The 23,188-nt window shown below is 43.8% G+C and overlaps 2 protein-coding genes and 1 long non-coding RNA gene across 9 annotated transcripts; 1 reads left to right on the forward strand and 2 right to left on the reverse strand.

The window, feature by feature from the left end:
* The first annotated feature begins 246 nt into the window (after positions 1-246).
* On the forward strand, positions 247-7,009 carry LOC120667052 (translation initiation factor IF3-1, mitochondrial-like). Its single transcript, XM_039947066.1, has 7 exons — positions 247-530; positions 708-875; positions 1,406-1,504; positions 4,089-4,145; positions 4,436-4,504; positions 5,474-5,542; positions 5,682-7,009. Exons 1-7 carry the CDS (start codon positions 360-362, stop codon positions 6,585-6,587), a joined length of 1,539 nt encoding a protein of 512 aa, XP_039803000.1. The 5' UTR covers positions 247-359; the 3' UTR covers positions 6,588-7,009.
* Positions 7,010-7,590: 581 nt separating this feature from the next.
* On the reverse strand, positions 7,591-12,555 carry LOC120667053. Of its 5 annotated transcripts, none has more exons than XR_005672058.1 (9): positions 12,097-12,551; positions 11,772-11,964; positions 11,461-11,611; positions 11,301-11,369; positions 10,478-10,562; positions 10,134-10,226; positions 8,586-8,904; positions 8,037-8,113; positions 7,591-7,955 (listed from the first exon to the last, which is right to left on the reverse strand). It is a non-coding gene; the product is annotated as an uncharacterized LOC120667053 (long non-coding RNA). The 5 variants fall into 5 exon arrangements; XR_005672054.1 differs by adding an exon at positions 8,201-8,390 and having other exon boundaries at positions 7,630-8,113; positions 12,097-12,555; XR_005672055.1 differs by adding an exon at positions 8,201-8,390 and having other exon boundaries at positions 7,630-8,113; positions 11,301-11,383; positions 12,097-12,550.
* Positions 12,556-16,676: 4,121 nt separating this feature from the next.
* LOC120667055 (pyridine nucleotide-disulfide oxidoreductase domain-containing protein 2-like) lies at positions 16,677-22,377 on the reverse strand. Of its 3 annotated transcripts, none has more exons than XM_039947067.1 (16): positions 21,961-22,377; positions 21,593-21,754; positions 21,300-21,482; positions 21,129-21,186; positions 20,930-20,980; positions 20,763-20,845; positions 20,336-20,423; positions 19,960-20,004; positions 19,806-19,880; positions 19,641-19,709; positions 19,035-19,150; positions 17,993-18,105; positions 17,702-17,781; positions 17,398-17,518; positions 17,213-17,279; positions 16,677-17,077 (listed from the first exon to the last, which is right to left on the reverse strand). In XM_039947067.1, the coding sequence occupies exons 1-16, from the start codon at positions 22,263-22,265 to the stop codon at positions 16,948-16,950; spliced, it is 1,746 nt and encodes a 581-aa protein (XP_039803001.1). In that variant the 5' UTR covers positions 22,266-22,377; the 3' UTR covers positions 16,677-16,947. The 3 variants fall into 3 exon arrangements, 1 of the variants encoding a protein (XP_039803001.1); XR_005672059.1 differs by having other exon boundaries at positions 16,951-17,077; positions 17,398-17,540; positions 21,961-22,335; XR_005672060.1 differs by lacking the exons at positions 16,677-17,077; positions 17,213-17,279 and having other exon boundaries at positions 17,630-17,781; positions 21,961-22,335.
* Positions 22,378-23,188: the final 811 nt, after the last annotated feature.

Consider the following 23,188-nt stretch of genomic DNA (forward strand, 5'->3'; position numbering starts at 1 on the left):
GGTCCTATCGCCCACTGAATGGGCGACAGGCACCCTGTCGCCCATTAGGGGGGCGACAGGCACCCATTTTTGAAAATTTCTCTATTCGACATATATTTTTGAAATTTTGTTTTTTTAAATATAAAAATGAAAAAAAATCGCCAAGTTTTGTGGTGTGTGGGCCGGATAAGGCCTGGTTTATTAGTGGGCCCGGAGCAAAAATTGGCACCAGCCCAGCCCATCTCATCTTCCAAGAGAGAACAGACCAGCAGCAGCGGAGGCGGACCGGACAGAGCCAGCCAGCCGCCTCCGACTCCAGCTCCGGCAGCCCTCCCGGCGACACAACCACCAATCAAGCAAGCGAGGCGAGGGAAAGGAATATGGCTCTCCGGCGCAGCCTCGGATCCCTCGCGCTCCGCTCCGCTGCTGCATACCTCCGCCGCCACTGCCCTCCTCCTCCTCCTCTCGCCCTTGCCGCCCCCGCTCCGACTCCCATCCGCCGCCCGCTCGCCCCACAGTGCCGGCACTTCGCCGCGCCGCCTGGTACTCAGGTAGGTACCCCCTCTTCGGTCCATTCATTTCCCCTTCCTTCATCCCCTGCCTTGTAAACTAGTGCTAGGAGGGGGGGGGGGGGGGGGGGGGGGGGGGGGCTCCCCTTTTCTTTTGCTGGGGAATTCCGTGGCAACTGGCTCTCCTTGTGATGATCCACTTCCGTCTCAACTTTGAAGGCCAACAGGAAGGGAGGCAAGGACGACGACGACGACACCACGGGGCTCCGCATCAACAACGCCATCACCTCTCCCTTCGTCAGGCTCGTCAGAGATGAAGGCCACAGTGTTGTCCCCAGGCATGAAGCTCTGCAGCTAGCTGCCAGGATGGACATGGACTTAGTTGAGGTGTGCATTTTTCACAGCTGCTCTCTTCCTTCCCCAACCCAAATCCCTTGTTAGTATAAAATTGTTGTTGTGATTTGATTCCTACAGCCAATGTTATTGATTATCAAATAAAGCTCTGTTTTTTAATGATGCCATCACCCATGACACTGACTTTACATAGTATGTGGTGCATTTTATCAAGAATTTGCTTGTAACAGAGCTAAATCATTCACATGCCGTGACAATACCTCTTTTTTTTGTGAAAAATGCCATGAGGATACTGTGTATAACCGGATGAGGGTAAAGTTTCACAAGATTTCTGTTCTGAATAACTTTCTTAATTGATATGCCATTTAGTCTTCATAAGGTTTTCTTTTCTTCCTTTGCTTTAGGGTGATGGATAAGAGATGACGTATGTACTAGGATTACTCGTTTCCTTATATTTTCTCTGAATGTGCTGTTGGTGTCAGCCCTGAGGAGAAGCAAATGTGGCCTTTTCTTCTAAATACTTAATTACTTATTTTTGTGCTCATTATTAATGTCCTGTGCAGGTCGACAGAAAATCAGACCCTCCTGTATGTAAGATCATGGATTTTCATAAAGAGAAGTATAAGAAAGAAACCAAGGAGAAAGAACGTTTGAAAACCAAGGTATTCTACACTTGTAGTGAATTTTCAATCTATTTTTCAGCGTTAGGGATTAGAACTTACATCAATAAATACAACTGTACTTTCAATCATGGGCATCCAAGTTGTGCAACGAATAGTTTTATTATGAAATGTAAACTCATGTTAGCTGGCTATTCTCTTGTAGATCTCACTCTTGTAATGTATTAATCGGATCTTTACAGTACACAGATAAATTCTGAATTTTCATGAAAGCAGTGACATCTTTTAGATGGATTGCTGTACACATGCATGTCCATGTCAATAGGATATGCACAAATTATTCTGTAAGGGGTGTGATCACAAGCGAGGTACCTTCCTGGTCATTATTGTTAAGGGTATAAGTGTCATTGTACTAGTCTAGGGTTTGGGGTCTTCTCTTGTATATATAGCCCTTTGGGCATATCTCAATACTAACAACAGAGTAGTCCATCTTCCTCATCCATTCGTGACATGGTATCACAGCTCTAGGATTCTCGATCCGGTCCGCCACCCTCGTCGTTCCCGCTGCGCCGTCCCCGGAAGGATGATTCTTCCCTCCCGGGGGCGGCATCTCCAGCCCCAAACCCATTTCTTTTTTTAGTTGCGTCGTAGCAGCAGCAGCAGGATCTTGTCGCCGTCGTCGATCCGCTCGCGGGAGGGGAGCAGCAGCCCCTGCCCGTCATGGATCCGTTGCCGTCGTCCTCTGTCTGCAGCCCGTTGCGGCGGATCCATCTGCGCCGCCGTCAGCGCCGTCCCCGCCCGCGCCGTCATCCTCATCTCCGCCGGTCGCGGAGCCAGCCATCCGCCCGTTGCTGAGCCGCCGGCCCCCTGTCCGCTGCTCGTCGCGGCCTCCCTCCTCGCCGCCGTCGCGGCCTCCTTCTGCGCCGCTGTCGCGGTCGTCCGCTGGTTGCGGAGCCGTCCGCTCGCCGTCGCGGCCTGGATCAGCTCTTCCCGGCCGCCCGTCGCGCGGCCGTCCACCGGTCGCGGATGCTGCCGCGGCCACCCGACAATCACGGCCCGTCCCGTCCACCGTCCGCCCGTGGGGGAGAAGCAGCGCCCGTCGCGCGGAGCCCATCCTCCGTTGCGGCCGCCCGTCGCGTGGCCGCCGTCTGCTCCATCTGCCGCGCCCGTCGCGCGGACGGAGTCCCTCCGTCCGCGCGCCTCCGTCGCAGCCTCACCTCTCCGCTGCTGGTTGCTGCTGCCGCCCCCTCTGTTTTTTGCGGCAAGGGGGGTGTGCGGCTCCTCTGTTCGCCTTTATTTGCTGCTGGCAAGTGGGGGTGCGGCTCCTCTGTTCTGGATTTGCCGGCCGCCTGTTGCGGCCTGTCGTCGCCGGCCGCTCCCTCCGTCATCTCGTCGTGCCCCACCTCCTGTGCCTGTGCTCACTGCTGCTTCAGCGCCGCCGCCCACCCTTCTGCAGCTTTGCCTGCCCGTGATGTGTGGGTCAAATTTGGGCCTGCAGGTCTGTTGGGGCCTCATTTTGGGCTGTTGGAGGCTCGATTGAGATGGTTTGCGCCCCATTGTTCCTGCCGTTTGTATGCTGCTGCTGCAATTTCTACTGCTTTTGCATGTTGCTTGCTGCTGCTAGTATCTACTATATTGTGTCATATTTCCATCAGTTTTCATCCAAGTCTGCTGCTAGCATTAGTGTCATTTGCCTTTGCTGCATATGCATCAACGTCGATCCTAAGTCCATATACACTTCTTCAGTTCGTCAAAGCCGTGCGTGTCCACATATCTTAGTTGCCAAATCAGCCACTTTCATTTTCTTTTCGGGGTTGGCTGCCCCATCATCAGTTGTTGATGCGATCTTTGCCCTCTTGGTCCCTTTCGGAGCCGTTTTGCTCCACATCATGATCAATGGCCGTCTATTCGTCGTCATCAACACATGTCCTCCTGCTTGCCGTCTTGCAGCAGTGATCTCTCATTCTCCTCTCCGTTTGGCTGGTTTGACACATCTCAAGTTATTGTCAAGTTCAAGACTCCAAAGCAAGGCTCGTGATTGAGGAGTTGATGTACTGGTTTGTGAAGACTCGGGCTATTCGCTGAAGTACGGTTGTGAAGGCGATACCCTCTTGTGGAGGAGATCATTTACATTGACAAGTTCAAGAGTTCAACGCTTTGATGTCGTCTTTGATTTTGGGCTTCGGATGTATCAATTTCATATTTCTGTTTAAGTCTAGTAATTAGTCTCAACTCTCCAAATGCAACGTCATTGCATTCACGTTGCATTTGAGAGGGGGTGTTAAGGGTATAAGTGTCATTGTACTAGTCTAGGGTTTGGGGTCTTCTCTTGTATATATAGCCCTTTGGGCCTCAATACAATTGATCCATTCTCCCTTTTTCTCATTCGTAACATGGTATCAGCAATTATCTGAAAACGGCCAGATTTACCGGGTATTCTTTTTTAGGTCTGCCATCTCTTAACTTCTGCGAGATTGAGGCTCTTAATTATTAAGCATTTAAGCTTGGATCTATGCAAATGTGTTAATATTATCTCCTACCTTAGTAATTGTATTTTTGCATAGCTTACGTCATAGTGTACTTTGGATCTGGTTGTGAACTTTGGATCTATGCCTGATTTTTGCAGTCTGCTATTGTCTTACGTGGTGGGGAGAACAAAGAAGTGCGATTTAAGGGGAAAACAGTAAGTAATTTTTTGCTTCTATTATTTAGGTGACTGCAGCCTATCACCTTGGCCATAACAGTTTATCGGTTTCAGATATAGTGTGGCATGCAGACTTTATTAATAATGCCACATAACTGGAGTATAGGCTTGTTTGGACTGCTGTAATCTTATGTTCTGTTTATTTGGATCTTTATGGACAACTACACCCAATGCGTAGTTGAACTTGATCTACTTTTCTGCGGCAAATTTAATCATTGGAAACCTTGTGGCATGCATCTTTACTGACAAGAACTAACCTTCTTGTGCAGGAACTAAAAGATTTGATGGTGAAAGCAGATGCAATTACCAGATTAATGGAGAGGGGCTACAGGGTGAAGGTGAGTTTGTCTTCTTTTTCAGTTCTGCAAATGCTAAGTGACAACCTAATTAATCTCTTTTAGTATCAGATCAATAGACTTGATATCAAAGGAAAAATGTTGGGTTCTGTTGAACTTGCAGTTGATTTTATCATGTTTATTATGGCCGATTGTTTGCTTTTCCCCTTTGAATCATATAATGAACTTCTGAAACCAGAGCTGTGGACCTTATATCCTGGGAAATCAAAGGGAACCCTTTGTGTTCAGTTGAGTGTCTAGTTGTTTCTAACATCTCAATGTTTTTCTCCACTGTAATGCATATAGTTGGCTTTTGATAACAGAGAAATAGGCCCTAAGAGCACCAAAGAAAAGCCTTTGGTTTTTTAGTAGTTAAAAGTTGTTTCATGATGTTTGATGGGCGATCCAGCTGATTTATGCACATAACACAAGGAAGGTAAATAGTAAATAGTGAGAATAAAGAGGGGGATTCCATGGATCTATTGTCAAGTATAGCATAATCTGTAGTGTCTCGCAGGTTTCAGCCATGGGGTTTTTGTCTTATCTTTTGATTGAATTGAGTTGCTTTTTCGTTTTGTGTGTGTGTGTGTGTGTGTGTGTGTGTGTGTGTGTGTGTGTGTGTGTGCGTGCGTGTGTGCGTGTGTGCGTGCGTGCGTGCGTTCCTGATGAAGCACAGAATCAATTCATTATGATAAGAGTAGGATTAAGGCTACATTGACTCTATGTCTTACTCAATGGAGTACAATTGGTGGCCTTATACGGCTGACATGGGTGATGTGTTTACCATGGCCTCTGAATAACCATGCATGTATCCATTTCCAAGTTGGACTGGATGTTTAGGATTTAGCTAACTAAACCCTCAACTGTGTTGTTCTACATGTCTGTAATTTTTATTCATAGTCATATGCATATATTTATCCTAAATTTTCAAATACGAACTCGGAAAATCTTAATGATGTTCCTATTTGACAGTGCATGGCCATGCCATCAGGTAATGAAGGAGAAGATTTAGGAGCACCACTATCTCGGTTATTAGGACTTGTGAGTACTGTACCCTTTGTCCCCCCCCCCCCCCTCTTCCTCATTAACCAAATGCCATCAAATTCAATAAATGAGAAAATGTCCAATTATGTTGTCAGTAAAAGCTCACCTGTTTCAATAAATCCCACCAATTGAACAGATACAAGACGTCAGCATTGTCGAAAGTGGTCCACACTTGGACTCGAAACATGCTTATGTTATTGTGAGGCATGTGAAGTTTGCTACAAAGAAAGGCGGGAAGAAGGCCAGCAAAGCCATGGAAGATGCCGCAAAAGGTAGCCATAGTACTGCCTCTGAATCGGCTATTGCTGGTAATGATAGCGAAGGTGAGACAGTTGAATGTGGTTCAGAAAAAGATGATGATCAAGCCATCTCCGGTCATGTTGACAAAACAGCTGCCCACAGAGATTCTCCCACACAAAAAGGCGGGCAGGATAGAGGATTTAAAAGGGAGTTGAATTGGTCGAAACCCAACCCAGGGGCTGACCATGTAAAATTGCACAATGCCAATGCTGGGGAAAGCAGAATGAATCCTGCACAGTGGGGACCACAAGCATCTGAACGCAGATTTGGCAATGCCAACCCTGACATGAAAAAGCGAGAGAACAACACACAGGATCAGGGAGCTGGTGAAACGAACAGGTACGCTGCTCGGAGGCAGCCGATGAGAGGAGACAACCACCGAGGTTTCAGTCAAGGGAGAACCCCGCAAGACGATAGAAGGAATGAAACTGGAGTCCGTTATGACAACCAGAGACCTCTGGAACAGCAGCATAACCGACCGTTACCAAGGTTCAACCAAGGTGGATTACCACAAGATCCGAGAAATGACAACAGAGGTCAGTTTGCATTGAATAACAACAACCAAAGGCAACCAGCAGGTGGTGATCCTAAACAAACGAGCAAGAGTTTTGGCATCTTTAGTAGTACTCCAAAACCTGCCTCATCTGAACTGAGGAAGGCAGATGGTACTGGTACTACTAGCAAGCTTGGTAATACCGACTCACCAAAAAGTTTTGGGATTTTTAGCTCTTCTAGGAAATAAGTGAGATAGGTGAGGGTTCTACCGAAGAAGAGTGGGGATATTTCACTTGGCATAATAAATACAATCCTAGTTGTATGGTTCAAACCTGCAGACATGGATGGGTGTTTTGGTCTTTTTACTAAGGAATTGTGGATGATTGGCATTTATTCAGCATAAGCAGATGTGTTGTTTTGGTGATGAAAAGGAGGTTTGGTGATAGGAAAATTTTGTTGTTATTTTTTGGTTGAGGAGCCCTTAGCTTGATGCGAGAAGTTCAATTGGTACAATTTTCTCGTTGGACGTTGGAAGAATGATTGTATTGAAAGCAGAGTAGAACTATAGTTTCTTTTCCCTTCATATTGTATTATTTTTGTTTAGATGATTGTCATGATAATCAGCTGTATAAACATTCAGAACCCAATGCAGTGTTGTTGTTATTGTTACTTGGGGCCTTTTCTTTGGGTTTAAGAAGATGCCCATGGAAGGAACGGAGTGTTGCTGTTGAACAGCTGCTGTTGGGAGGCGCTGCTGGCGAACAAGGCGACCACAAGGTGCTGCTGCTAGACGCCGTGGCTGGATCTGGATTTCTAATCTTGGCTCCTCTTCTAGCGTACCTCAATCTTCCAACGGATTTGAGGCTGATTAAAAGTCGCCATAGCGACTGCGGATACATTTTTATTTGTTTTTTCCATGCATGTTGTGCAGCTGACAGAGTGACACAAGCTTGGCCCTAGGGATAGAGAAAACACTATGCAAATGCAACAGAACTATTCCAACGAGATCACTCATCTGATTCATCGGCATTGCCTTGCCATACGAATTCAGATGTGTTGTTGATGGATAAGACATGAAGTATGAACTATGATTGCTCGTTTCCTTATCTTTTCTCTGAATGTGGTGTTGCTCTAACTGTAAGCCTTGAGGAGAAAAGGATGTGGCCGAAATTTGGTGCTTCAATTGAATGCATCTCCCATCCTCCTTTTTCTCCTGACAAGATGCTTGCTGAGGGACGATTTCTGGTAACTAGTAGAGCGCACGTGCGGCATCGCACGTGTTTAAAGAATAATGTTGCAAAAAAATAACCACGCTAAGTTTAAGTTGCAACAAGAACTTTGGCCTGTCCTGAAAAAAAAAACTAATTATGAAAATATCACGGGGCTCAAGATGAGGGAACCGTTCAACCATTGCTAGCTATACTGCAACTTACAAACCTTGCCTAAACTACTATGGCCTGATGCCATTTGCCTGACTCATAGCGCTTGCACAGTCACCAGCCAACGAGAACCATGGTCTCAATGTTGCCGAGCATCCGAACAAGCTTTTCTTGGTTGAGCTGAAACCACTGGAGCTCCAAATTGCTTTCTTTCTTTCTTTCTTTCAAAAAGATAACTACAGATTGAGAGATATTGGAAGTCTTACATAGATCAGAATGAATAAACTAAAAAGCAGATATGGTGATGTGATATACACCTATGGGACATGTCAAAAACTCCCATTGATACGCCTATTGGCTGCCATGCCACCATAATGCGAGACATGACAAACACCTGTTTCAGAAGTTAAATGTTCAACAAAATTAAAAATCTTTATCCAACAAAGCAAGGAGCAGAGGTGGTAAAAGATGTACCATGCACCTTGTTTATATCCTAAAATGAATGGATGCATGGTAATCTGTCTTCCTCAGGGACAAATACTTTATTTAAAACTATGTCTCCATTTTGTACCATTCTGGGTCCAATGCTGTTTCCATTTTTTGTGGCTTTACATAAGGGATTTAGGTATGAGTGCCAGATGATGGCTGTAAATATCCATGGCAGTGACAGTCTACAAATTGAAGAGTGGCAATTAAAGTTTAGACAAATTGGTTCCAAACATGGCTTTAAGAATATTAAAGAAAATTCCAAAATTAAAGAAAACCACCAGGGCTTTAACAATATTTGACATCTCATTCAAATATAGTTATAGCCTAGAAAATTGCAGAGGCAAGAATATTCCTGTTATCTTGATTATATGACTTACCTGGCCACAAAGTGCTGTTTTCCTTCTCCACCATTCAAGTGTTGCTCTCCAAACCTGATTGAAACCTAGCATTAAGAAGTATATGGTTGTGAAAGAAAAAAAACACAATTCATCTTGAAAATAGAGCTATCTTGGAGATCTGAAATTTCAGAGAGAAGAGGCCGCAGCTTCCACCCAAAAGAATGCTCATTCTCCTTTTTGCAATTGAAGAACTGCCTCCCTGCAATCCGTATGAAAGTCTGCAATCTGTAATTGAAGCAATCTGTAATTGAAGCAATCTTCCATTCTCAGCTAGGTGCTTCTTCTCGTTTTTAAAATTCTGTACAAAGAACACCATTCTTTGTAAATAAATAACAAAGGTAAGAGTATCTATAACTACTATTCTTCAGCACATGGTGGGGATTGAAATCAAAAGGTGTGTCACTGCAGGAATTTAAAAAACAATTTTTAAATGGACATCTAGGAGCTCTGCCATACATGTTAGAGCCTATTTGGTTACAGTGCAGATAAACTCATACCGAGTATACATAATTTCAGCCATTTCTAAAATAAGAAATGGTTACGAATAATATGACAACAAGATAACAAATGTAAAGGTGAGAACTACAAATAATAGTAGTGGTACCACACTAATGCATGAACTCAATATCTCAGGAAAAAAAACTATGTTTATGAATGAATAAAAAGTTAAAAACACACGTCAGAGGAATCAGGTTAACAATATAGATAGGCTGAAGTTAACAACTCTTTTTACCAACTGGTCATATAGACAGGCTGAAGTTAACAGCTCCTTTTACCAACTGGTCATCCAACAAGATCATTTAAACAGATAAAAAAAAATTGAAGCTCATTTGGCTGCAAATTAGTTTTAAAGTTGAGCACAAGCACATCAATCATACAAACCACATTCACAGTATAGATAAAGCTCACAATTCAGTTGAGTGGGACCTACTTTGAGTTGCTTTCTGTCAACTAACTTGCTATGCTGTCCAACCAGTCAACTAATCTAGCTGAGTGACTATAATCTAAAAAAGGGTATGGATCAAGCAAAGAGTACTACTGTAGAGGGTATCTAATGAGAATGAAATAAACCACATCAACTGGCTCAAAATGTTCTATTGAAAGCAGTACAAATATTTTTTTCATGTGATAAATTCTGGAAGCACTGGTTTCTTATAGTAAGTAAATAAGATGCCCATCTATTATTTAAACGTTTCCCTCTCTCATAATAATCCATGAAAATTACAAAATTCATCAAAAAGGTATGCACCAGTTTCAGGCATCTAAAAAATGCCTAAAGCATAGTGTAACAATCTGATCAAACTAACAGCTGGAACTAAATTCACGTGATGACAATACCAGGTCAAAACTTTTAATGAACAAATTATTCTGTTCAATATTTTGTACATAACTGCAAAGGGAAATGACTGCCTCTTGCCCTTTTACAACAGAATGTTCAACATGCAGCTGTTCAAATATCTATGATGGTATTTCATAGTCCAATTACTGTCATCTAGTGAGGCTATAAATGCCAGGGCATAGTGATACCTGTTTCAAATAATCGTCCATGAACATGATTGCATGATCATCCTGCCCAGAACTAAGTTTTAATATACGCAACACTTTGTCTTTCTTGAATGACTGCAAAACAAGAAGGCCTTTTTCATTTTTCATTGTCATAGTGATAACCAAGAAAAAAAACTCTCAGAAATTTAGTTTTTTGTTTGTTATTATATCAAATCTCTGAATCTGACCGGTGATAAAATCTAGCATGGTCACATGAAAATTCTAGAAACCAACACAGAAATACAGATAAGAAATGTATTGTTCCATAAAACAAGCAATGCACTGATGTCCCAGAAAAGAGCAATAACATGAGTTTAAAAGAAAACCTCCAAGTCTCTGTCAACTTGTGTTCTATCTATCCTTCACACTGCTATACAATTGTGACTGCAAAACGAATGGCTGCACCACAAGCTGCAAGTGATGGCAAAATAGGATGTAACTTACTCAGTACCAAAAAAAGGAAGCAATGAAATAAGTACACCTCATTAACAAGTACAAAATAAAACATGTTTTTGTGTGATCAATATTCTCTCATAGAAGGTGTTGGACTGAGGATAAAAGCCCCCACCCCTCCCACTATAACACCTGGGTTTTATGGTCGGGTTGGCTAGGTGGGGCGCTCTAACTTGGTACCAGAGCCGAGGTCCTGGGTTCGATCCCTCCAGGCCACGCAATTTCCGCTGCGCGATTTCCCCTGCGTCTCTCGTGTGCTGAGACCTGCTGCGGGCTACGCCGGGCACTAGAACCTGCTGCGGGCTACGCCGGGCTCGCACGCCGTAGGGGGAATGTTGGACTGAGGATAAAAGCCCCCACCCCTCCCACTATAACACCTGGGTTTTATGGTCGGGTTGGCTAGGTGGGGCGCTCTAACTTGGTACCAGAGCCGAGGTCCTGGGTTCGATCCCTCCCGGCCACGCGATTTCCCCTGCGTCTCTCGTGTGCTGAGACCTGCTGCGGGCTACGCCGGGCACTAGAACCTGCTGCGGGCTACGCCGGGCTCGCACGCCGTATGGGGAATGTTGGACGGAGGATAAAAGCCCCCACCCCTCCCACTATAACACCTGGGTTTTATGGTCGGGTTGGCTAGGTGGGGCGCTCTAACTAAAGGATTGGAAAGATGAGACCATATTTATAAGGGAGACAAAGTACCTTTTCTAGCTTTGGAAACTGGGTGCGCATCAATTGAAGAGCTATCATGGTATCGTTGAATGTAATCCTCTGTATCATCAGAACTGTTAAATACAGTAATAGTTCTATGACTCACGACACACAAGAGAGGCAACCAAACTGGAGAAAGAATAGCACCCACCAAGGCTTGAGCAGATTTGATCTCTGCCTAGAGGATGTTCATCATTATCATTATCACAGTACCCATTTCTTGTCCTTTGATAGGCTAATGACACTAATCTTATTGTTCCTTTGAGAGCTTCCTCAGACAAAGTACTAAGCAACTTAGCACCCTGCAAACCAGTAAAAGAAAAAATAACTTAAAATCAGTGTGCTGAGACTCGAGAAAAAAATGTTAATCAAGCACGAGAAGTGGGCTAGCATGGTTATCATCAGTCAATTGGTATGGAGTATGGACAGTGGAACTATAGTTTGGGGGATGGATTGAATAACCTCTCAGGAGGGCGTCGATACTTGGTGCGACTATTTGAATTGAACTTGGTCGATCATAAATATTAATTGATCGACAAGAACCATTCTGTAGAATCTAGAAGCCATTGATACCCTCACGGCAACCAGTGCAGAGGACGTTCTTCGTTGTACATGCCCGGTCCGCCATTTTGGACTTGATTGTCTCCCGAACGAGCTGCTCGGCGAGCAACATGCAGGCCAAGCTCAGACAGGCAGCGGAAACAAGCAAGATAACAAGAAAACAACGGCACTGCGGGCACAACGCATGCAAGGCAAGAGAGCGCCGAGGAGGGCAGTGAGGCATAACCTTGGCCTGCGAGTGCCCGGCGTGTACGCGGCGGCGGTACCGCGGCCCCGGCAGGCGTGACCGACGTGGGTGACGAGGCCGCGGTACGCGATCGGGTCGTCGTCCCGTAGGAGGCGCGCCTAGCCGCGGCACGCGAGGCACCCGCCCTTCCTCGATCCATCTGGAGAGCCGAGCCCTTCTCCTCCCCCAAACGCGCCGCGGGTGTGGCGCCCGGCCAGATCTGGCCAGCCAGACGTGCGACGACACGCTTCATGGCTGGCCGCGCGCCGCGCTCCTGATTGGGATCCCGCGGAGGCGGCGTCGTGGGGGAGGCCAAGCGGCGGGCGGCGAGGATGGTCCGGGCGACCCCAGGATCTGGTCGAGGGAGGGGACGGCGGCATAGAGGGCCCCGCGATCTGGGCGTGATGGGAGGCGGGGTCAGCTTTGTGCTTATACGTGACCTAAAATTAGTGATTTGTGTGGATAGGTAGGCTTTTCTTGATAAAAAGTGTTTTAATTGTATAGATCTGGAATTTGGCCAATCCATCAACCAAGCCGTCGTCGGGTGACCAACCTGTGCGATCAAGCCAACTTTCCCCAAATTGTTAGGCCTTAGATATATCTTAGATGGCACCTGTTTCATGTGCTATTAGTACTGGTAATGGTATTCCCCAGGCCTTGCTACTTGCTAGATAGGCGCACCACACAGCTAGTGATGTCCTCAGCCTCAGGAAAAGTTACGCTTCAAATCAGTTTGCGATGGTGAAACTGGATGTTCGCTTCTCAGAGTACAGTATGCTTACAAAAAGTTTTCCCAGCCCTGGCTACTACTGTTCCTTGATGCTATTTACTTCAGTTTCCTACGATACTTTGAAAACTACACATTCTGCTATTTTCAAAAAGTGAAGATGCTGACAAAAGAATGCCTCAATGCCACATAATCATCTCCAATCGTATTCTTGTGGCGTCACAACTATCCCAAACCTTGCCTACCTGAATGCTCTTCTTGTGTGTTAAAGTATAGAAAGTTTATATGGACACTAGCTTTAGTGAGGAAGCTATGGCGATTAAATTCGGTGATGTAGGGATTCAGATATTTGGCATCATTTGATAAAATTCGGCCACCCTTTGATGTCTATGTGCTCAGTGATGACCTTTTTGCAAACATGAATTATATGTTCATATTTTTGTATGTTGAAAAATTGTTTGTTTAATAGTTTGTGTTGAAAATACCAATGCATACCTGAGAATAGTTTGTGTTGGAAATAACAAACCATATTTGAGAAAGTTCTAGAAGAATTTGAAAATAACAAGGGAGAGGAGTTGCCATGCTTCATGGCAAAATAGAAATTCTCTAGAATTTATATTTTGCATGTGTTTGGATAAGGATGAGAGAAAATTCCAGAGTTAGATATTTTATAAAGAAGAGCGCGGAAGTTACCACATGGCAAAACCATAACATCCATGAGCATATATAAGTAGAGGTGCTCTCTTGACATGCCATGGCATAAGAGGTCTCAAGTAGGAGGTGGCATGTAAGCCAAGTAGTGTAGTTGTGTCATAGTAGGGTAGCCATGTAAAGAGTAAAAGTCATATGTTGTACTAAGTTATAGTGAATAAAGAGTTAACGCCTCTTATCCCCCGTCTAGTTTGGTACTGGAGTATGTTTGTGGCATGTTTATGTGCTCATACACTATTATTTGTGTTGTTATCTGTAGAGAAATATCCACAAATCCACAGAGGAGTAGGGACTGACGTGTTCTAGATTTGCCCGTCAAAGACACTAGGATTGATATATAAGGAGATCAAGTAGAGTATTGAGTCCACGGAGATGGCAGACTCCTTGATGAACGCTAAAGTCGTCAAACCAAAGAGGGAAACTTTGTAGACAGACCTTCTGATAGAATTGGTTTAGTTCTTTTTTCATTACATATTCATGACAGAATCATTGAAGGATATGCAAACAATTCCAAATCTGTTCTGAGCGGTGGATGGATTGGTGAAACACTTGTTGAAAGATATAGAAGGGAGAAGAAGGAGAGAGAGGACGCGGAGGAGAAGAAGAAGCAGCAAGGAAGAAGATGCAGCAAGAAGCGGTAGAGGATCTGCTGCGAAGGAAGCTTGAGAAGATGACTATACTCCAGTGAGTATTGTACAGACTCAACGCAGGAAGGTGGAGGAGGGACTAGTTCTAGTCCTAGTCACCTGCCCTAAAATCTTTCACGTGAGAACGTGCTCTTGTCATGGTTATGTGGCACCGTACATCACCATTGCTGTTATGGTTGGGAACTGACAAGTTGTGTGCCATTGCTTTGTGATGGATTGTGGACATTCTTTTTCAGGTTTTCGTTTTTGCTGAATTCCTCTGATAGTTTAATTTCAGAGAGTCCAATGCAAGTTCAAGAATTCCAGCGTTCATGTATTCTGAGCTATTTTTTACCTGTTATATATTCAATTCCCATAGACAAGTTCACCATTGGAGCTTAAGAACAAATTTGTTGTATCTACATGGTGGCCCGTCAATCTTCATGCTTAGAAATGCCACAAGAGACGATTAAACAAAGTTGCATCACCTACTAGTGCATGGTAGTTTAATGCCGTCTAGTTTGGTACTGGAGTATGTTTGTGGCATGTTTATGTGCTCATACACAATTATTTGTGTTGTTATCTGTAGAGAAATATCCACAAATCCGCAGAGGAGTAGGGATTGATGTGTTACCTTTGCGATATCATTTCTACATCTCATAATTTAACATGAAAATTAAATATCATTACTTAAATCTATCTTTTAACATTGACATCACAGGGGGTGTGTTTACACAAATCAAAACAAGTGAGGGAGAACTTCTAGATTTGCCCATCAATCATGGAAAGTCACTAGGCTTGATATATGAGGAGATCAAGTAGAGTGTTGAGGCCACAGAGATGGCAGACTCGAACGCTAAAGTCATCAAACCAAAGAGGGAAACATTGTAGACAGACCTCCTAATAGAATTGGTTTAGTTCGTTTTTTCATTGCTTTGGTGCATTGGCTGCCATGTTGAATGGCTATATGTACCTCTAAAAGAAGCACTTTAGATTCAGGGCCTAGATCATCGAAGGGTATGCAAATAACGCTAGATTTGTTTTGAGCGGTGGATGAATGGACAGATACAAAAATAGAAGCAGGAGAAATCCGACACAAAGGAGAAGAAGCAGAAGCAAGGAAGAGGAGGCAGCAGCAGGAGGAGGCTGAGTATCTGTTGCGGAGGAAGCTTGAACGCGTGACTATATGAGAGTGGATATTGTATAGGCTTAATGTCGAAAGGTGGATGAGGGACTAGTCATAGTCTTATTAGCTATACTAACATATTTCACGTGCAAACTTGAACTCTCATTATGTTTATGTTGGGTCGTACACTACCACCGCTGTTATCAAAATCCTTATTAATCTATCAAGTTTATTTAACTTTGACATTGTTCCTGCTTTGTAAGTTATAAAACAACTTTTATATTACTAGCTATCTGATTTTGGTTGCCGAGTACAAGCTGCATGAACCATGGCTTAGGAATTAGAGAGGATGTCAACATGTCATTTTTGTGCACACATAGCATCTGAGACAAAGACGCCAACATGTCCACCTCAAGCTATAGTATTGGCCCAAATTATTAAGTTTATTAGTTCATCTATCTGCTGCAAGATGTGCTTTTGCAGTGTTTTATCATGGCTTGGTGATAATAGGCAACTTGTCGTGCGGAAGGTGTTCATTAGCAAACCGAGAAGTTCTAGGGTATTGCTTTGTCGTGTCTACAAGTATGCTTCGGTGCTTGCCTTGCCTTCTTTTGAAAGTGACGCTTCAACTTGGAGTTCCTGTACTTGGATCCTGATCAACTTACTTTCTCCTCTCCTGAATCCTCGAAACGTGACTTGACGAACTCGGCTCGAACAACCTCGATTCAGCCTCTAATCGTAATGATATGCATGTTACTTTATGCAAAACATTTCAAAAATGAATTACAACTTTCCTTCTCGATGAAGTTACAATCCATTACCTAACTACCCTTCTAAAAAACCCTAACACATTTTATCCTATTTAATTAAGCCTTAAACAAAATAAAACACTAATTAAGGTTATCTTGAATTATTCTACTTAAGATAATCCTTAACTTCCTATTTATTATTTTCTTTAATTATTTATAATAATGGTTAGTAATTATCCCAATTTTATTATTATATGAGATAAATATTTAAGTATTTATTTAAATCCCTTAAGAATAAGGAAAATAAATAAATAAAATCCTTACTATTAACCTAGGGCTTTTATAAACACTAATTAAGGTCTCACTATTTTTGGTCGCACAATTTATAACAATTAAAAATAAAGTTCAGCTTTTAAAATAAATACCTCTGCTACAGTTAAGGGAAAGATCAGGTGGGACCTGGTGTCACCAGACTACTTGCTGCAATTACCACAATGCTAAAAGTTGTACTGTGGGACCAACTCGCAAAAAAAAAAACTATCCTGATTCAACCGCTCTATCTCTCGCCGTTGTGCCCAGAACCGCAGGCGGCTCGCACCAGGGCCAGTGAGCTAGAAATGGCAAGCGGGCAAGACTGTTCATTGGTCAAACACAGAAAATGTTTATCACCATTTTGTTTCATTTCTACATTGGGATTTCTTCAGAAGATTGAGAATTTGAATTCAACGTCAGGTTCCTCAATCACAACGAGTGTGACGATTCTCATCAAAAAGCTTGTGCAACCCCATAATCGAAATCAGATGGGCAACCGACTGGCTCCACATGCTGCTAAATGAATGACATGACACTACCGGTTACACATGCTAAATGAATGATGATGCCTTCCCTGAAAATGCCATGCCACTTCGACATCTATTTTGCCTTCAGGTCCTCTAAAACAACAGAGGCAGCGTTACGTCCTGGCGCACCCATCACCCCACCACCTGGGTGGGCGCCGCTCCCGCAGAGGTACAGTCCTTTCACAGGGGTTCTGTAATCTGACCTGTATGGTTTCAAAGTGCAAAGAGGCCAATCATGATCCTAAATCCATGACTTCTGAGATTCAACCTTCAAAGATTGGCAAGGGAGAAGAAGGATTAAGAGAAAACTGATATGCACGTCAGAGTTGCAGACATACCATCCCTTGGCTGGCCTCATGAGGAAAAGAGAATCCAAGCCCATTGCACCATGGAAAATGTTGCCTCCTGTCAAATGTGAATCATGTCTGCTTAGCTATGTTTTCAACCGGTAAATCAAAGCATCAAAAGGATGAAGCATGCACTACATGCAAAACAAAAAGGTTGTGTGTGGGAAAGAGTTTACCTGTTAGACCAAACTCTCTTTCAAGATCAGGTGGAGTCAGCATATCATAGCCTACCACAGATGAGCTAAAGCCCGGAGCATATTCATCAATCAAAGAAAAGCACCGCTCAGCAAAGGATTTCTGAAAATCGTTCCCATCGAAACTGTTAATAAATTCAGAAAATACTTCACTCCACATGGTGGTGTTTATTGACAATGGCTAACAGTATTGTTGGGCAATATACACAACAACCTTTGTGAACCATGGGCGTGTGCAATTAACACAGTGGATAGTGAGATCAAAGCGTGACTAGGGTCAACATACTCTGACATTAGACTCCTGCCAGCTGCCTTCTGAAAGTTTGTAGGGTGTGTACTGAACAAAAAGGTTAATAACATGCTGGCCTATCAAAATGACAACACAAAAGATGGAAATTGTGTCAGAGTAAAATTGCTTTGGACACATAAAAGAATGGCTTGATGATCCAATGCTAGTTTAACTAACCATGAATACCCTCAAGTACTTTCTTGCTCTATTAGGATTTTGGAATAATGCGATATGCCTTAGTAGTAAATTATGCCACTGCAATGATGAGGCAACAAGAAACGTGCATACCTGGTGGGGAGATGGTCTTATCCAAGACAGAAGGAATTGTCATTTCTATAACAGGTCTTTTGGATGAGATGCCACCTGCAGCTTCCCTGTATGCAAGATCAATTTCCTCCATGCTGGAGAACAAACAGAAGTTCCATATTAGTATGCAGAAAATAGCCTAAGGTTGTTAGCCCGAGTGGTGCGAAGCAACCGGCGGCACTCCACAGGTGAGGGGTTCGAACCCCCACCGGGGCGAATTTCCCCGCCTGTGGGAAAAAAACCCCCTCGCTGTGCTCCTGATAGCTTGGGCTGTCTAGTCAGCCTGGCCCGGCCTGGCGTCATGGTTTCCCGGCCCAGTGGGTAACGGTCCCGGCCTGGGTAACGGTTCCAGGAAATGGCACCAGACCCAAGGTCAGAAAGAGCCGGGGTTCGAGGGGTTTCTCGGCCTGCGTTAGAAGACCTCCTTCTTATAAGAATGCTCGGGGGGCGGCTAGCCCCTCGCAGGTCGAGTATGCAGAAAATACTGAATAAGTGCCAGAGTGACACTTCTTTTTTAATAAATAGTTCTTCACACAATCACATGGGAGGCCAGATCATCTTGCTTTTCCCTATGATAAAGGAATGAGAAACTATCTATACACTGGGAGGTCTCATATAAGATGATCATGGTTAGCATGATCATGATCTTTCATTATTCTAGGCACCAAGGACAAGTAAAAACATAGTTGTGTCAAAAGACTAAAATGCAAGGCCAGTCCTCTAACTTGTCCAGGTGTGTCATTTGGGTCCCTACACTCTCAAATTCCAGAACCAGCTCATGCACATAACAAATTTGGTAAATAAAGTTAAAATAACTGGTGAAGGGCACTATATCAGAACAGCGCAATTTGATAAATGAGATAACACATGAACATAAATGAGATAACAAATTTAGTAGTATTTGACACAGAATTTGTTTGTTCGGTTACTGCAAAGAAGAGGATCAAAGACAACTGAACACGACAATGTATCACATGGTGGATGTTGTCAAAGTAGGAAAGGTGGAGTAATATTAGTCAAATACCTTTCAGACCCAATGTGTATGGTGCCCATGTGCTCTGGACCACCTTCAGGGTTCATGTCTTTGCAACAGTGGAACTGTGGCAGCCTGTCAACAGCCACATTAATCTTTGTTGTTGCCTGCCGCAAAGAATTCATATCCTATTATTAGCAATTAATATTGCAGTATTCAGTTGTTGGAGTCACAGTTGATCAAATGATCAGTGCAGTGTCGAAACTATTCATCTTAGAAGTAATTTAAAAAATCTATTTTACTATCAAAAGCCGTGGTTAAGCTGCATCTTGGAGGCACTAGAAGTCAATAACATATAGATAGTAATGGATGGAGCAGAAGAAAAGTGGAAGAAAAAAAATTATAGTGTCAACACTATAATCAATAACATGCTGACAGGCATGTTGAGTTGTTGACTTTCTCTAAGATTTTAAGTTTTCTAAAGTTTCCCCATTTAAGGATGTCATAGACCGGCATGTCGGTGTAAATGGGTTATGATGAGCGTTAAAGAAAAATGGGTTATGATGAGGGTGCTTTTCAACTCGTTGGCTATTGTTTAGGTGCAATTCTTCAGTTAAAAACGAACAGATCAAAATATGCTTGCCCATAAGTTCTTACAGAGCTGTAATCTGCTGTCTTAATAGCGGAGAGAAAGTACTCTGGAAGAACATTAACAGGCACTAGGTCCTGCAAAAGAGACCAGATATCAGTATCGAAAAATTTGCTTAATTAGCACAAAACTATAGCTGTAATCTTCGCCATGTTACAAATCGAGTTTCTTACCACAAATGTTTTGTATGGAGTGGCATTTGATAGAACAACTGGCGAGTGCACCTCTGTTCCATCAGCCAAAGCTACCTACAAATCCCAATCTTTCAAGAGGTAGAAAGCAATGAATTGAAATATGCTTACAGTACAGGTTAATCGGAGGACTCACCCCTTCAACCTTTCCTGTAGTTTCATTAACCATCACTTGGGAAACCTAGACATGAACAATGGATCAAGTCAAGCATGGTACCAAACATGGAAGGTAAAGCACAATTACGAAAATTAACCATTGTTTCCGGCTCTAGTTGGGTTTCAACTTTCAACTCTAGCCTACCCCAACTTACTTGGGAAAGAAACGCTTGGGTTGTTAGTTGTTAGTTAGCCATGATGTATTACAAATGGCCTTTTTCTTTGGAAAATCCAGTTAAGAGTTCTTAATAATTGACCATTTTGTTTTCTGTTTCAATTTACGAAATTCAATCAGCCAAAGAGTAGCTTTCCATATCAAAAAGCTAGTATCATGCCAAAAAAATTTGGAAAAGTACCTCAGCATTTGTTACAATCTGTACTCCTGCTTCAAGAGCTGCTTTGCTTATAGCTGATGACACTGAACCCATACCACCTTGGACATACCTGAAGCAGGTGTATTATTTTCTTTATTCAAATAGCAAGTTTTCTAAAAATCTGAAACAAACGTGAGCTAACAAAACAACTAATAGTGCACCCAACATACTAACGAGCAGATTTGACTAAATAGTATGATGCCATTTTCTATAACAGTAATCCTTGAAAACTTGTTTGCCCAGCCAGTGGATATACACAGCAGTTGGCATTCGGTTCAGTTTAGTCCATGCTAGTGATCCGTGCATCAGTACATGGATTCAGGTGTAGAATAGTGAAGGCTATATTTTTCATAGTTTAATAGAAAATAACAAAGATAAGCATCTCAAAGAGTTAAAGGTAGAAGCATACGCCCAAACACCACGTCGACCACCAGTCTCCCCCATTACATGGTGCAGAAGAACATATCCAGAACCTGGAGTGTTGACACCAGCCTACAGAGGGAAGATGCAGCGATGAAAGGACAACAGTCTAGGAAAGGAAAAGGATTTTGCTTAGTTCATTCAAAGCACTCTTACCATGGTACCTATCACTGCATCAGTTGCAAGAGTCGCCTTCAAAACCTCGCTCTGTAGTAGATAGCACTCAATAAGAAGCCTTGTTGTTCACAGGTATAAGAATATTAAGTGCAGGTTGTCAATTGCAATAAAGCAATCACACAGTTGCTTCACATGATGAACAGAAGTGTCCAAGAACATATGGAAATAAGCTTTCGACCTCAAACCAGCAGTTCAAGATTTTCGATGCCGGCGAAAGGAGGAGGTCAAAGAATTCCCTGCAAACCACAAATTTTTTTTAGAAAGGGTGCTACTAAATTTACATACATTGCATTGAGTATAAATGGTGCGGATCATGAGCATTGACAAAAGGTCAGTGCTTAGTACTCACACCATGTTCTTCTGCCCCTGCTGCATCACATGCCGAAGAAGATTTCCCCAGAATGCTGACTTATCGACCCTATCCTTCATCCTGTCAACCATAGAGGTGTGGAAGTCCTGCCTCAGCTCGGGTGGAGCCGAGTCAATGACAAAGTCCATGAGCTTGCAGAACTTCTCCAGCTGCTCCTCGTACCTACACATTCACATACAGATCCTACCAATATCATTCTAAAGAGCTAAATGTGCATACAAACAGCAGGAATCTAAACATTTAATCTAAGGTCACTCCAAGCAAAACTGCACCTTGGGTACGCATTTGCATCCTTGTTGGAGAACTTGCTGATCTCTGAGTGGTTCAGCTCTGCATCCGGACCAAGAAGCAGGTATCTGCCGTCTAGGCATGGTGTGAACGATGACGGGCTCCGCGGCAGCAGCTTCAGCCCGTGCCTCTCCAACTCCAGATCGCTTAAATATGCAGGCACCGGCAACAGCAGCAGTAGTATCATCAGCATCACATACAACGCAAAGCATCGGAAGTTCAGAGTTCAGTAAACAGAACTAGCCTCATTGATTGAGGAATGCATCTACGCGCAAGTATGCAATGCGTGAATTTGAAAGCAGCGGAGGTTGTGCGTGCCTAATCGCAAAAGACGTGTCTTGGGAGGAGTTACCGGAGGATGGCGGGGCGGAGGAGGCTGAGGAGGTAGCTGCAGCGGGAGAAGCGGAAGCCCGGGACGAGGTCGGACTCCGACACCGCGGCGCCTCCCAGGACGCCCCGGCGCTCGAGCACGGCGACGGAGCGGCCCGCGCGGGCGAGGTAGGCGGCGGCGACGAGGCCGTTGTGGCCGCCGCCGATCACCACTGCGTCCCAGCGCTTGCCCCTGGGCAGCTGCGACGACGTGGGGGCCGATGACGCCGCGCCCGTGGAGAGGCATCGGCGGCGGGCGAGCAGGAGGCGCCTCGCCGCCGGCGACATCGGGGTTTTGTTTGGGTTCAGCCGCCGGGGCGGGGTCGCAGCGGTCACTCACTGCACAGGTCAGGCTCGGGGGCGTCCGGGCGTGAGAATCTTTCGCTTTCCGATGGTGATTCGTGTGCGGGTGGTGCACGCTGCAGATTTGCGCGAATGGTACATAGAAAACGGATTCCGATGAGTGCGTGTTGCTAGGCGTAGGCCGCGAACGGTGGAAGCAAAAGAAGCACGAGTTCGACTCTTATGTTTTCAACAAATAGGAGGTGCCGTTATGATCACTGCAGTAGAAAATAGTATTATTATGGTTTGTAGCAGCGCTAATAACATTTTGAGAATTCTACCGCTAAATTCTATAACTCGTTGTTCAAAATATTGGTTCAACCCCATATGTGATGCTCCTACATTGGAGCTACTATTTTTGTAGGCGTGGCTATTCTAAGGTTTTCAAATCAGTCCATGAATGATTGTATAAATGTGCCCAGATAGTAAGGGCGTGTTTAGGTCGTGAATTTTTTTGGGTTTGGCTACTGTAGCACTTTCGTTTTTATTTGATAATTAGTGTCCAATCATGTACTAATTAAGCTCAAAAGATTCATTTCATCATTTACAGCTAAACTGTGCAATTAGTTATTTTTAAATTATATTTAATGCTCCATGCATGTGTCTAAAAATTCGATGTGATGGGGAATTTTGAAAAAAATTTGGAACTAAACAGGGCCTAACTGGTTGAGAAGTATTTCTTCGCGTTTTAAAAAATTGTAGTATTATTAGAGCTTCTCCGGTGATCTTTCCAGGTGAGTTTGAATCATGTGATTAAAAAAAGCGAGCATGTCCCGATGAATCGACTCCTCCAGGGGTTGAGTCTATACTCTACTAGTGGATTGCGCGCGCGTTGCGCGCGCATAATTCCTTTGTAATCTTAGTAGTAA

Source organism: Panicum virgatum, chromosome 3N (genome assembly GCF_016808335.1).
Source record: "Panicum virgatum strain AP13 chromosome 3N, P.virgatum_v5, whole genome shotgun sequence".
NCBI classification, from domain to species: domain Eukaryota; kingdom Viridiplantae; phylum Streptophyta; class Magnoliopsida; order Poales; family Poaceae; genus Panicum; species Panicum virgatum.

Bases quoted from the DNA above. Each gene is read 5' to 3' on its own strand.
- LOC120667052 (XM_039947066.1), top strand. From the start codon at position 360: ATGGCTCTCCGGCGCAGCCTCGGATCCCTCGCGCTCCGCTCCGCTGCT. The intron at 531-707 runs GTAGGTACCCCC...TCAACTTTGAAG, and splicing joins CCGCGCCGCCTGGTACTCAG to GCCAACAGGAAGGGAGGCAA. The intron at 876-1,405 runs GTGTGCATTTTT...TGTCCTGTGCAG, and splicing joins TGGACATGGACTTAGTTGAG to GTCGACAGAAAATCAGACCC.
- LOC120667055 (XM_039947067.1), bottom strand. From the start codon at position 22,265: ATGTCGCCGGCGGCGAGGCGCCTCCTGCTCGCCCGCCGCCGATGCCTC. The intron at 21,483-21,592 runs GTGCAGTTTTGC...GTGAATGTGTAG, and splicing joins GATGCAAATGCGTACCCAAG to GTACGAGGAGCAGCTGGAGA. The intron at 19,710-19,805 runs GTAAGAAACTCG...TCTCTTTTGCAG, and splicing joins CTCCATACAAAACATTTGTG to GACCTAGTGCCTGTTAATGT.